Source organism: Neurospora crassa, linkage group I, assembly GCF_000182925.2.
Source record: "Neurospora crassa OR74A linkage group I, whole genome shotgun sequence".
NCBI classification, from domain to species: domain Eukaryota; kingdom Fungi; phylum Ascomycota; class Sordariomycetes; order Sordariales; family Sordariaceae; genus Neurospora; species Neurospora crassa.
Genome location: NC_026501.1, coordinates 4001422 through 4014493, shown reverse-complemented (window position 1 = coordinate 4014493; position 13072 = coordinate 4001422). Strand labels below are relative to the sequence as shown.

At 41.0% G+C, this 13072-nt stretch overlaps 2 protein-coding genes across 2 annotated transcripts; both read left to right on the top strand.

Moving 5' to 3' along the window:
* Positions 1 to 4843: 4843 nt before the first annotated feature.
* Positions 4844 to 6940, top strand: NCU09900 (hypothetical protein). The gene is made up of 2 exons (XM_953532.3): positions 4844 to 5249; positions 5326 to 6940. Exons 1-2 carry the CDS (start codon positions 5026 to 5028, stop codon positions 5828 to 5830), a joined length of 729 nt encoding a protein of 242 aa, XP_958625.1. The 5' UTR covers positions 4844 to 5025; the 3' UTR covers positions 5831 to 6940.
* A 3109-nt stretch (positions 6941 to 10049) lies between these two features.
* On the top strand, positions 10050 to 13028 carry NCU09899 (Frp1). Its single transcript, XM_953531.2, has 2 exons — positions 10050 to 10231; positions 10300 to 13028. The coding sequence occupies exon 2, from the start codon at positions 10972 to 10974 to the stop codon at positions 12520 to 12522; it is 1551 nt and encodes a 516-aa protein (XP_958624.2). The 5' UTR covers positions 10050 to 10231; positions 10300 to 10971; the 3' UTR covers positions 12523 to 13028.
* Positions 13029 to 13072: the final 44 nt, after the last annotated feature.

The window sequence follows — 13072 nt, the reverse complement described above, 5'->3', positions numbered from 1 at the left end:
AAATCTAATAACCTTTATATACTCTACTAATTTCTATAAATCCTTATTAATAACCTCGTCTCTAAATATAATTATAATCTACTTATATTATCCTAAGTAGTTACAATTACTACTCTAACTATAATTAATTTAGTATTTACTCTATATAAGGGGGTACCTACGGGGATAGGGCAATTCTATACTAAATAGCTAATTTAATTATAATTGTAATAAGTTTAATTCGGGCACACTATTATAAAATAGCCTATTATACTATATTTATAGTAAGTATTCGGTAGTTTTAATTAAATATACCGGTTATACATATAATGTTTCTAGCGATAAAGGGAATAAATAAAATTAGAATTTATTTAGAAAGCGGTAGGGGGGTGATGGGGAAAATTAGGGGGGTTAATATTATAGGATAATTGAAAAAGGATATTCGAAGAGGAAGTAGGAAGGTACGAAGACGAAGAAGACAACGGAATATACTTTAAAAATATTTGGTTTTAGTAATATAATATAAATAATTCGATATTTTTTAAATTTTCTAACTATTTTACATATACTACTACTTCGTTTATTATATTAATATTAGCTATTGAGAAGATACTTTATTTAAAAAGGGGGTATAATTAGTTAGCCTAAGTAATAATCTAAGTATATTCTGGTTAATTATAGAATAAATTGAATTCTTTAATATAATAGCGGTTATAAAAATTATAAATAATTTCTAAAGCGCTTTATTATATATATTCGAACTTATTGAAAGCAGATCGTTTAATAGCCTAAATATTACCATTATATTCAATCTCTAAAAAAGTATAGAAGTTACTCTACGTAGGCGTATTACGAATTATATTATACTTAAGCTTATTATAGAGAATTAATATATATTTAATTTATACATTTTTAAAATTACCTTTAATATAATTAATAACGAATAAGAGGGAAGTATAGGGGTATTTTTAAAAATATATATTAATATTATAGAGGTAGTTCTATAATTATAAGAAATTTTCGTTAGTAAATTTAGTAATATTATATTTAGGGCGGTATTTAATATAGGCTAGTATAGCTACGGTTAATAAGGGAATAGTAATAGCGATAATTATTAATAAAGGGGTAATGAAAGGAAATATAATAGAAATATAAATTTAATTATAAAAGAGGTAGTTCTAATAATAGAACTTAATAGGGATAGGGGGGTAGTTTCTTACTAAATTTTATTTAGCGAGGCCTACGAAAGTAAGTTATTCCTATTAGGATATATACGAAGGAAGATAATTAAGGAGGAATTTGATTATAGCGAACCGGGATTTAAATAATTATTATTTACGTATAAACTTATTAATTTCCGAAATTTAGGGGTATAAATAAAGAGCTTAGGGCAGCGTAGGGGGGTAATTTTCATTATTATCTTCTTTAATAAATTCTATAGTAAGCTAATATTATTATAATAAAGGCGGAGGAGGTTAAATTATTTTAATTATAGTAATTATAGGGGTAGTAGTATAAGAGGGATAAAGAGTAATTTCGGTAGTACGAGAAATAAATTGGCTACTATATATATATATTTTAATAGTACTAGTTTAATTTCCGGAGGAAGAGTTATTAATTTATTAGGAACGTAGGCAAAAGGTAGGTTAAAGTGACTACAGTCGTAACTATACGTAGGGGACGGTAAGTTAGGGGTTAATTTAAAAATATATTGATAGTTATTAACTATAATAAATTACGCTCTGTTAAGCTTTTTTTATACTTATATAAATTTTATTTATCTATTAATAAGTATTATAGAGCTTTATACTAGTTTAGCGCCTCGGCGTAGTGCCGGATTATCCTTCCTGTAAATCCGATCCGATATAGGCGTTGTTGTTAATAATCTTACGCTCCGGTCGACGAAGGGGAGTAGCAGCCGCTGAGGTGCTTCTGTGTACGAGCTCTTAGCCTCCTAATAAAAATTAAAACTATATTATCTACTATTATAAAATTCAAATACACTACTTACAATAACCAATAGGGCTATCCTAATAAGAATCCCAAATAAGTACTTAATTATACCTATAATTATAAATACTATTATAATTATAATTGCGGCAGTAACTGTAATTACAACCGCAATTACAACTACAATCGGAATTGTAATTGTGGGTATAATAGTAATTACAACTAAAACCGAATTAATAATTATAATTATTATTCAATTAATTATTATAATACTAATAAAACTAGGTACCGTACCTTAAAGAATAATAAAAATTGTAACTATACTTATAATACTAGTGAAATTCATACTAATTATACTTATAGTAAAAATTCGGACTCGGACCTCGCTAATTTCGTAAACGACTTAGAGAATTATAGTTCGAATACTTCGGCTTAATATATATATAATAGCTAATTAATTTATTTCAAATATTTAAAACAATTTAATTTAGTAATTATAAAGTGATAGTATATAAATAAATACCATACTACTACTAGTGCTAATACTGATGAAATCCTCAATACCATCTCTAGTTCAAAGCTCTATAAATATTAGAATTATAAATGAAACTTTCCCACTAGAAGTTAATAATTTGAATATATTAATTTTTATAAAACTAAGATCTCTAATGAAGAGAATATAATATACCTTATTACTATCTATTAGACTTACTTTATATAGTATATAATATTATATATATATATAACGCATTTACAGGTCGATATTATACTATACTAGTATAAGGAATTATTATATAGGTAATATTTACTATATATATATACTCTATATTTTTGGTTGAATTTATTTAATTTGATTTAAATAAATAAACGTAGTTGAGATTCTACTATATATAACCCTAACCCTTGTAGAAGGGTGTGGGGGTGACCGGTACGGCCCGGGGTAGCTTACATTAGCGCCGTGGTTGCCGTGGTGGCTTAAACAGGGTAGACAAGGACCTTTATTAACAAAGGAATCCTTTGTTCTTTTAACCTTAAAAAACCTCCAACTTCTAAAATAAATTTCTTAGTCGTTCTAAGCCGTACGGTACTGAACAGACTATCTTTAGAATCCTTAGAAGACAAAGAATCCAACTGAACAGACGAACTGTTCACTAAACAGCCAGAAGGTCCAGAAAGTCCATAAGAAGGAAGGTTTCCTTCGAGGAATAGAATTTTTATAGCTATCTCATTACTAAGCAATACTACTACCATTCTTCTACCTACGCACACAAACCCAGTACCATTCTGTTTGTCTTTGAACGCTCTATACACCCATGTCAACCACGCCCCCGATTTCGTACAAGGCCACTATCTTCTTTCACCCGGAAAGATTAGATCATTTTTTCCTCTTCGTCTTTCCTCAAGAAAAGGAATCCCTTATTCTCGAAGCCCTCTTCCAAACTACCCTCTTCGAATCTGAGCTTACAGTATTAGTGCCATTTAATTAAGTAAGGGATTACAGTTAGGAGGCGTTGGAGGAGGAGGTATATATAATTAAATGTTGAGAAGCTATAGCGGGCGGTTAGGAGATTAGTATTAGCGGTCATAAGAAAAGGATAAACCAAATTAAGTAAATAAATTAATATTTATTAACCGTTTTATACAATTTATTAATATTAGTAATTATTAATCTTTTACTATAACTAATAGATAATTCAAATTTATAGTTAGACTAATATTTAAAGGGGGTTATAGTTATATAAATTTATACGTTAACCAGCCTTTTTAATTATAAAGGTATTCATAATTGTTTAGGTTATTAAATTAGTAGATTCACCGCTATACGCTTACAAATTCTATAGAAGTATATAGATTACGATTTTTATTAGCGTTTTTATTAGAATACTAAGATGCCTATATATCAAGGTTGTAACCTGGTAAAAATTAGCCTATACGTCCTTTTCACCTAGGTATCTTCACCTAGTGAAAATACCTAAAAAAAACCTGTACGAATTATACCCTTAGTACATTTACATATAGCTATTTTTTGCACTTTTATATACTTTTTATATAGAGAATTCTAAGGGGGGGTCCCAAGGGGCGCAGCCCCCTAGCATTAAAGTAAATAAAAGAAAGAAATAGCCAACCTAAAATCCAATTATATAGAGGTACTAGTAAACTGTAACTTAAAATTCAGCCCTATATGGACTAACCTAAAATCCAGCTCTGTACGTAACAACCTAGAATCCAGCCTTGCACCCATACAAAAGAGCGCGGCATGCCGCCCCGAACACTAGTTTAATATTCTTTAGTAAAACTCTTAATAATTAATATAAGGATATAACGCTAGAGTATTTAAATAGTATATAGAGTTTTAGTATATAATTGTATTTGAGACTAGGTTGGGCTACATATAATAATTACTCTAATATTATGGTATGTAAATTGGACGCGTAGCTAGTACTACTAATTTAATAGGTGTAATAAATCATTAATTATAAGTAGTAAAAAGGAAGAAAAGAAAATATATATCTAACGATAGAATTAAATATAGGTATATGGTGCTACTTCTTTTATATTTCAAGGAAAAACCTATTTTCTAAAATTAAATAAAAACCCCTAGCTTCTCTATATCCAATCTTAATACTAGCTTAGACTTTTATTACACCTTACTATAAATTATTAAATATAGAAGCTAGTATAGGTAATATATATTAAAGTTAAATTCCATCTATATTTTAAGTATTCAAACCTAGCTAATTGCACTATAAACAAGTGCCTATACTATTTGCTGAAAGATAATTCTAAGTAAATACTTATTTTCTTTACTCAGCCTGCCCATTTTTGCTGAAGCAGACCCACACCAAAGCTTGGCGCTAAAGCTTGGCGCTGCTCTCCTCCCCGTCCTCCCTTTCCCTAATATCTAATAACAGACGTTCAACCTTAGTTAGCCTCCATCCACTTCCTCGCCACGCCGTAGCGCAGTCGTTTTGGACTACCTTTCCCCTTCCTAATCTTCTCTTTTGAGAACGCCTATTTTGAGAGACTAGTGGGTGCAGCTTGGGATCCCAAACATAGACACGTTTCCGTTGTCCCTGAACAGCTGTAAACAATCAGATGTATTCTCACACACCACCTCTTCTGCCGCCCAAGCCATCAGGAAGTCACGAGGTGACACACATAAACACAGCGGAAACCTCGCCGTCGCCGCGGCCCCCCGAACGTCCGGAGACAGGGGGTCCCGGTGCCGATGGCTTTCAACAAGGAGGCTTGACCCACAATGGGCAAACCATCTCGGACCCCGGCGAGCAATGGTTGCCCAAGTTTCTCCAAGACAAGTCGTGAGTCTTTCCGTTTACAAAAGCGATTGTTCGAATTCGTACTCCAGTGACTGACGCCATCTGATCGCTGGAATAGCAAGCAAGACGATCTCGTCGTGATCCTCTCCAACCCATCGCTTCTCTCCGCCTTGACACATTCACCGGAAACCATCCACCCGTCTTTACAGGCGTCACACGACACATTGCAGTCTGCGCTGGCTGAGAACGTCCAGCGGGCTGCTCAGCTGCTGAATCTCGAGGCACGCCTTGCGAACCGTCGATCATCGACTCAAGCTCAGCTTCTGTCGACCCACGCCCTCGAACGCCAATGGCGGGCCAAACAAGCCGAGATGGACCATGCCCTCACCCACTTTGCCCCAGTACGGCTGTACCAACGGCTCAGCCAGGGCTTGCAGGAGCAAGAGGCCGTGTGTTGTGCTCTCGAGGAAAGTTTTCTCGATAGTGGTGGCGATGGCACGCCTGCGTCGGAGCGAGAGACCAGCGACTGGGTCAGGAAATATAGGGAGGCCAAGAAGCTATACTACCTGCGGCAGGAACGCAAGGAGAGATGGGACGAGGGGAGGGTTGGTGGATGGCGCTGATGAATAATGATGTGATCATGAAACGACAAATGCGTCTCTGTCCCCGTCTGGACCGTGAGCGCTGATTGTCAACTGGCACGTTGGAAAGATACCAGCAACCTGATGACCCAAAGCAACTCAACGCTGTGTCTCGTTGAAAGGCATCTCCAGCCATGCTATGAAGGTGTGGTATCTGGGATGTTGGGGCTCAAGAAGCTTTAGTTGCTCGGCTTCCCCACAGGTGCGTTCCTTTCAGCACTTTTCTCATTACCAGTCATGTGAAACGGATCTTATAAAGACGTATATCCGGGTCAAAGCCACCTACTACTACAAAGAAGAGCAACAACGAGTTTAATGGATATGTGTGGTTTCTGGAAACTTGCAGATCTCCCCCCTGAGACGAGAAACCAACTGGAACGCCCTGACTGTCACAACTAAATGCCCCTTGGCCTTACTTGGGAAGTTTCTTCGAACTACTCAGGCTGCCAGTCAACCGCAACGGAAAGTAAATCAGAAAAGCAGGAAGAAGGGGGGCACACGAGAACTTGCAGGGAAAAGGTACGACTCATATTTGCAAGGGAACAACGAACCACTCGTCCTTAACGGTACCATCGAGTTTAAAGTTCACTCGTGCTATGATGATGCTCCATTTATGAGTTCCACCACCCACAAGGAAATGGTCAGGCATTGGTAACCCGAATCAGCAGATGTTGGGACACTCGTACCTGCCATAGTCGGAGAGAGAATGGTGATCAGCAGCAGGCTTCACAGCTGTGTGCTTTTGGAGGCTATTGACAGCTCGTTGGCGAACATTGGTACAAATAAACCGAACACGTTACGGTCAGTATATCAGACCTTGAACTTCACTCCTAGGGCTTACCTGGATGCACTTGATGGGTTCTGGCCGGTGTGTCTTTCAATTCCTAGATTCCTATTACAGCTTTGTATCAGTCTTTCCGACTTAGACCGAGCAATATCGGACCATCCATCCCTGTTTGGTTTGTACTTGCAACCGCTAGGTTGGTAAAGGTCGATATCCGGTCTCGATCTTTTCAGGTATGCTTGCATCATGAGAAGCTTCAATATAACCTGTGGTTAGTCCTCTGATTATATATTTTCTCGTTCATTTTGTCGCTTCGCAGCTCCTTTCTCTGGGTTTCTGATTCAGAATCGACCGGCACTGGTGCCAGTTCGCGACGAAGCTTTTCTGGCCCGCTCCTATCATGTTGCGAATGGTCACTGGAGCGATCAAGGCTCCAGTTGGACTCATGTACGGTATTCTCCAGTTCTCGCCTGTGTTGTTAGTTCCCCATCACACAAACAACCTTGGCCGGTGGCTTGTCGAACAGCTTGTTTGCTTATCTCGTGCGTAAGTGCCACAACCTCGTGTTTAGTCAAATCTTTTATAGGGAGCGTGTACGTTCTATATATTGGAGTTAGAATAAATGCCCTTCCTGGTGGGGAACACTACCAGTGCATACTTCCATAAAATCTTTCAGTAACTAGTCCTATCTGCACCTAGTCTCTATCACATTGACCTCCGACGACAAGCTTCAGCGGACCCGCCCCACAATTATATAGGTCTCCTCTCCTCGAACTTTTGTAAGAGGAGGTCTATTACAGTTTTGCGCGAAAACGCCGTCGGCTGCAGAAACTCTCATATAAACTCCAAATTTTCTTTTTAAAATTCCCCTATAATAAAAAAAAAATTAAGAATAAAGTATCCGGAGGATAGTCTGTTCAAGCTCTTTTGTAAATAATTTTTTTTATAAAGCTCGAACCACCCGTTATAGTAATGCAACCTTAAAGGTAAACTTTCGTCAACTGTAATTACTTTTAAGGTTTTGGACACTCTTTATTTTTAATCTTATTAATGACTATATAACTATAAGAAATATATGTTGAGGATGGCCTCGATAAGACGGTTCCAATGGTACCATTTTTATAGCGCCTAGACCACCCGTTAAAGTAATGCAACCTCGAGGGGGTAGTATTCTATTTTTCATCTTTTACATTTCTTTTATTTCTAACCTTAATATTAATGTGCTTAATAAAATATCTACATAGAGAGGATGGCCTTGAGAAGGCGGCTCTAACGGTACCATTTTTATAAAGCTCGGACCACCCGTTAAAGTAATGTAGCCTTGAGGGGGTAAAAGTCCAAAAATTTAAAGCTTTGTATCTCAATGATTTCTAGTTGTATAAGGAAATTAAGACTACCATTAGAATTAGAATAAACGATTCTATATGTAAGTTATTTTCATTTATCTTTAATAATTTTGCTGGATTTATTATATATATTAATGCTTGGTTATTCTTCTGTAGCCGACGGCCAAAAAACCCAAAACCCGCTTAGACCTGTTACTGCAAAAACGGGTGGGGTGGGGTGGTTTTAGAGGTGAGTGGGTTATTGAGAACTGAGACTAATCTGTACCATCTTCTCAAATCTGCCCATCTATATAATTATTAAACCCCGCAGCAGCTAGTATCCCCTATCGACTAAAGAATCTTAGAGCCTGCGATGCCTTTAGCCTCCAAGTTCTCAATACCGTCTCGAGCCTGAGCACATAATGAAAAGTCTTATTGTTAGGGTTTCGACAAGTTCTAAGAGGCTCAACAGCCACTGTCTGAGTGCCGTGTTACCCAACGTTTGTGTATAGGGTATAAGGCCTGGCAGACAAGCAAAGAGGATTATAGGTAAATAATAACTCATCTAATATTGACCTTAACTTAAATCAGAGTAAAACAGCTGCTATCAGTCAGTTATATTGCATAATAGCGTAGCTTTTGGGACGCTTGCAACGCTAGAGCTAGTAAGCGACTCTTAATAAGATATTCAAAAAGAACAAATTAAGTATCACGTAAGTTGTTAGTATCTTTAGACTCCATAGACCGCTAACCCTATCTTTATAGAAGATCAAAAGACGGATTTAAGATAGTAGAGTTGTAGATAACAAAATTAGCTGACAATTGTGACAATACTTTGAACTAACACACAAACTTAATATTTACAGAAAAAGTAACAATACAAGTAAATGCAACTCCCAAAAAGTACAAGTCCATACAAGGTTACCTAAAGGTAGAAACGCAAGTGTTCCGACGGCCTGGACTTACTAACTTGTACAGTAAAGATCCTGTAAATGCGACTAATCTAGGCTTCATAGAGACTGTAAACAAAAAGTTGCATTTTCTGGAGGGTTGCGCTTGGCCGCTTAGTAGCTGGAAGATTGGCGTCCGGCCGGCAGGTGTAGCGTAACCTCTTACTTAGCCGGATGTTTAGCGAACATCGACAATAAAATAAATGTAGGCCATTCAACACCTCACGAGGATCAGTCAACGAACCTGTCATACTCGATGCGAAACCAAGCATCAGAACCCACCTCGGGAGATTGGGGAACAGTCCCGGCGCTCACAAAGCACAGGATGCACGCCCTATCGGCTTGACGGTGGCAACGCCGCCGAAAACGCCGGAGAAAGAACGGCTAGGGAGAGTAGTCTCTAAACAGACCCCTTCTGCCTCCGTACCCCCGCCCCACATAAAATGTAGGTCTCCTCGAACTACCTAACGGGTGGTGTGGGGTAAAGGGGGGGGGGGGGGGGGGGGGGGGGGGGTGGCTTTGGAGGTTGTGGGTCTGACTGAGACTAGCAAGCACCATATGTACATCGATGTGTCTTTCAAGTTGCTGTGGCGTGCAGTCATCCAAACAGATAAGATGCCCATTTTGTCCGCTTCCATTCATCCCCCATACCGCATAGTGCAAATGCCGGCCAGTTCTGACTCACGTAGGAATTCGGTCAACTGGCAAATAGCTAATGCATGAAAACCCCGGATTTCAAACAAGGTGTACTCCAAGCCGCAGGCAAGATAGCGGTGGAGTGTTGTAGAGCTGTCACTAATTGAGCGGACATACTTAAGTGAGACGTGTGCTGCTTCCTGTGCTTACTTAGTTGCACTGTCGGGCGCTCGAAAAGGAGATTTTCAATTCTGGATCTCTGGGATTTCTACGGTAGTATATCAACTTTCATTACTTCCTTTTGTTCGGGTGCGGCTGTTGTCTGTTTGAGCGTCCATTGTCGCGCCTAAGCACATTGGCCTCTCGGCCCTCTGTAAAAGTCAAAGTGTTCACCTGCAAGGCCTGCTGCGAACACCCGGCCTCCACACTGATGTGTAGTTGAAAGGAAGGGACCTGCGCGGTAGAAACACTGGGTCCCCGTCCGTACCTAGGTAAGTACAGTGGTTTTCGGGTCCGAATTGCCACTTTCACCGGAACCCACCCATGCACACCAGATACTATTCCACCTTGATCCGATTCCGTCTCCCCCTTCCCGCGTCCCGGTATCCCAACTGCTTTACGAGGGTCCGAGGGTCTCCTAGATCGAAGAGGTAGCAGACTGGTCGGTCCTAGTCGGTCCACATCCTAGGTACCTATTCTTGTGGTCTCCTCGAATTCCGACTTCGCCGTGTCACTGACGACCCGTTCGCCTACCAGCTGCGACCAACAGCCACAACATCTTTGACTGCCCTGAGATTTTTCGACAATCATTCGCGCCTGTCTTCACAACTCTTCTTGCGCCCGGTCCGCCCTTCTAGCCGACTCTGCCTGCCACTTCCGACTGCCTACCTCCTGTCGCTTAGTGACAACCGCCGGCGCCGTTATCACCTCGCCCAGCGATCCATCCGAGTCATCGCATTACACGGCGGCGCATGCACCTTGATCGACGCGCAGTGCCCGCTTGCGAACCGCGAACCTGAATGCGACGAAGCCTGCCCGGTCCCGACCGATCCTTTCTCAACGTCATTCGCCTGCTCCCACGTCTCGACGGCTTCAACTACACAACATCACGTCCTTGGTCTATACGGTGGGAAAAGCCATACTTCTCCTGCCGGTCAATTTCGACTCTTTACTCCTCGACACGGATGCTTTACAATGTTTGAACCGCGACCAGCTTGCGTCTTCGACACGAAACACATCGACCATCGCAGCTGTTTTGTTGCGGCATCGGTAAAGAGGAGGTGGTGCCGCTCGCCCTAAAAGAAAACCCCCAAAAGAAAAAAAAAAAGAAAAAAAAAAAAACCACATGAGTTATCTCTCCAGTTTGCACCGGTTCTTCCCAATCCTTTCTTGACCTCGGGCACCCTTGGTCAGCAGACACCCAGAGAGATGGATTCTCTACACATCACCGAGTTTGGTTCGGAGCGATATCTGGACAAGATTAATCGGCCGCAGACAAGCATTACGCCACCACCTTCCACTGCCGCGCCGTCCTCACAGTTCCTTCTTCCTTTCAGAGGTGCCTGCCCTCCCGAAGCCGAAGATGCAACAATCAGGGCTAGCGAGCTGAAGCGTACCGAGAAGAAAGGCTTTCTCAGTTTTCGAAAGTTTCATGCCAAGGCGACATCGAGCTCTAACTCGTTGGATCAAGGCGAACGTCGCTTCTTGGCCACAGAGCAGTTGCCCCGGCAGAGCACCTCATTCGATCGACAATTCCACTTTTTGCCTACCGAGCTGCAAGTCGAGATCATTGCCTCACTCCCACTCTCTGACATTCTCAACTTACGACTGGCATCGCGGTCGCTACATGCTTTGATATCGCTCAATGAAGCCCCCATCGCACGCCATCATCTCGATAACCATGTTCCAGCTTATGCCAAACGACTATACCCGCCCCCTGCACCATCGGCCCTGAATCTTCACTATCTTTGCGGAATATGGCACAGGCTTCATGTGGCTGCTAAGCTATCTTATTTGATGTGTGAGTGGATATCGCGGGAGCTCTTCCTTCGAAACACTGAAGAAAAGAAAAAGGCATTTGCGCCTCAAAGGGAACGGATGCGAAGACGCCTGATCCCCCTGCTATTCACCATCTTTCATTTTTTCGAGATCTATCGAGAGCACCACCTAAAATATCTCGCCGAAAATGACGGCAGGGGCCTTCTCCGAGAACCCTACACGATTAACCCTATAGAGGCCCAAATTATGAGTTTGTATGATGACAAGACCTTGCTTCGAGTACATGAGGTATTTCCTTTGGTTATATCCTCCTTCTGCCGGCGCCTTCGTCCGCCGTCGTATGTCGGCCTAGTTGAAAGGTCGATCAGGGGTTATTTGAGGGACAAGCCGCCGGATGAGGTGCATGTTGCAATCCTGTGCATTGGGGGCCTCAGAGAGGTGGAAAGGATATGGGAGGTGAAAGGATACAATACAAGACGGGCGGCCGTGGATAACTGGTATACCTCCATCACACGCGACACGGCCGAGCAAGAACCCAAGAAGAAACGGGGCATGCTGGGGTTGAAACGCAAGAAGTCCTCCTTCGGTATGGGAAAGAATTCGTTAGGAGACGCGGTGGTGGCCAATGCTCGGGTTTTCGGAGAAGCCAGTTTGGCGGCCAGAGATCCGATGAGCGATCTCGTTTTCAACACTAGCCTATCCACTGGCAGGCCTATGGGGCCACTGGCCAGGGACCAGCTGAAGCTATTGCTTTCTGACCTCCCAATACTGCAAAAAATCTTTCTGGAAACCGCCGAGGCCCTGATCCTGGAACGGAAGATAGTTGAACGTGCTTCTGATATTAAGCGCAACGCTCAAATATTCACCGATCTGATCTGCGAAGACAGGCTTGAAGAGGAAGACCAGTGGTGGTATGGCACTGTTGCCCCCGAGTCTGTACGACCCAATCTTGAGGCCATCGAGGAGGATGTCCTAGAATGAGTAAGCTTAATAGTCCATTTACTTGTCCTGTCTCCGGTGCCCAACTACTGCAGCAGAAACATGAAGGGTGTATACTTCACATACCACAGTATTGGTCTTTTGTTTCCTCATCCACACAGCCACAGTCCAGCGCATACTGAGACGGCTTCACTAAGCGGATGCCCATGGCGTTTTTGATCAAATCTTTCTTATTTGCACTTTGTACCAGGGTATTCATATCAAAAGCATTTGAAGGCGTTGCGTGTCTTTTTTTTTTTTTTTTTTTTTTTCCCAATGGTATCCGTATCTCTTTGCTTTGTCTTCCTTTCAAATTCCACATGTAGCTTAGTTTACAACCGGTGTCTTTGAATGCTATACTAGAGCGAGACACTAAGAGGGCCACTTGTCAAATTCCATGTCGAACTTGATGCGGCTTGATCGGCTCAGAGTTCCTCATACTTTCCTGGCGTTACATTTCTTGTCGCAAAGCATATTATTTATAGCACGGGATCATAATAAACATAACATCATGATGTTCTTTCAAGCTATATTTCGTGGCTTGTCCGAGACA

Excerpts from the sequence above, each read along its gene's own strand:
- NCU09900 (XM_953532.3), top strand. The coding sequence starts at position 5,026 with ATGTATTCTCACACACCACCTCTTCTGCCGCCCAAGCCATCAGGAAGT. Across the intron at positions 5,250-5,325 it reads AAGTTTCTCCAAGACAAGTC|CAAGCAAGACGATCTCGTCG; the intron begins GTGAGTCTTTCC and ends TCGCTGGAATAG.
- NCU09899 (XM_953531.2), top strand. The coding sequence starts at position 10,972 with ATGGATTCTCTACACATCACCGAGTTTGGTTCGGAGCGATATCTGGAC.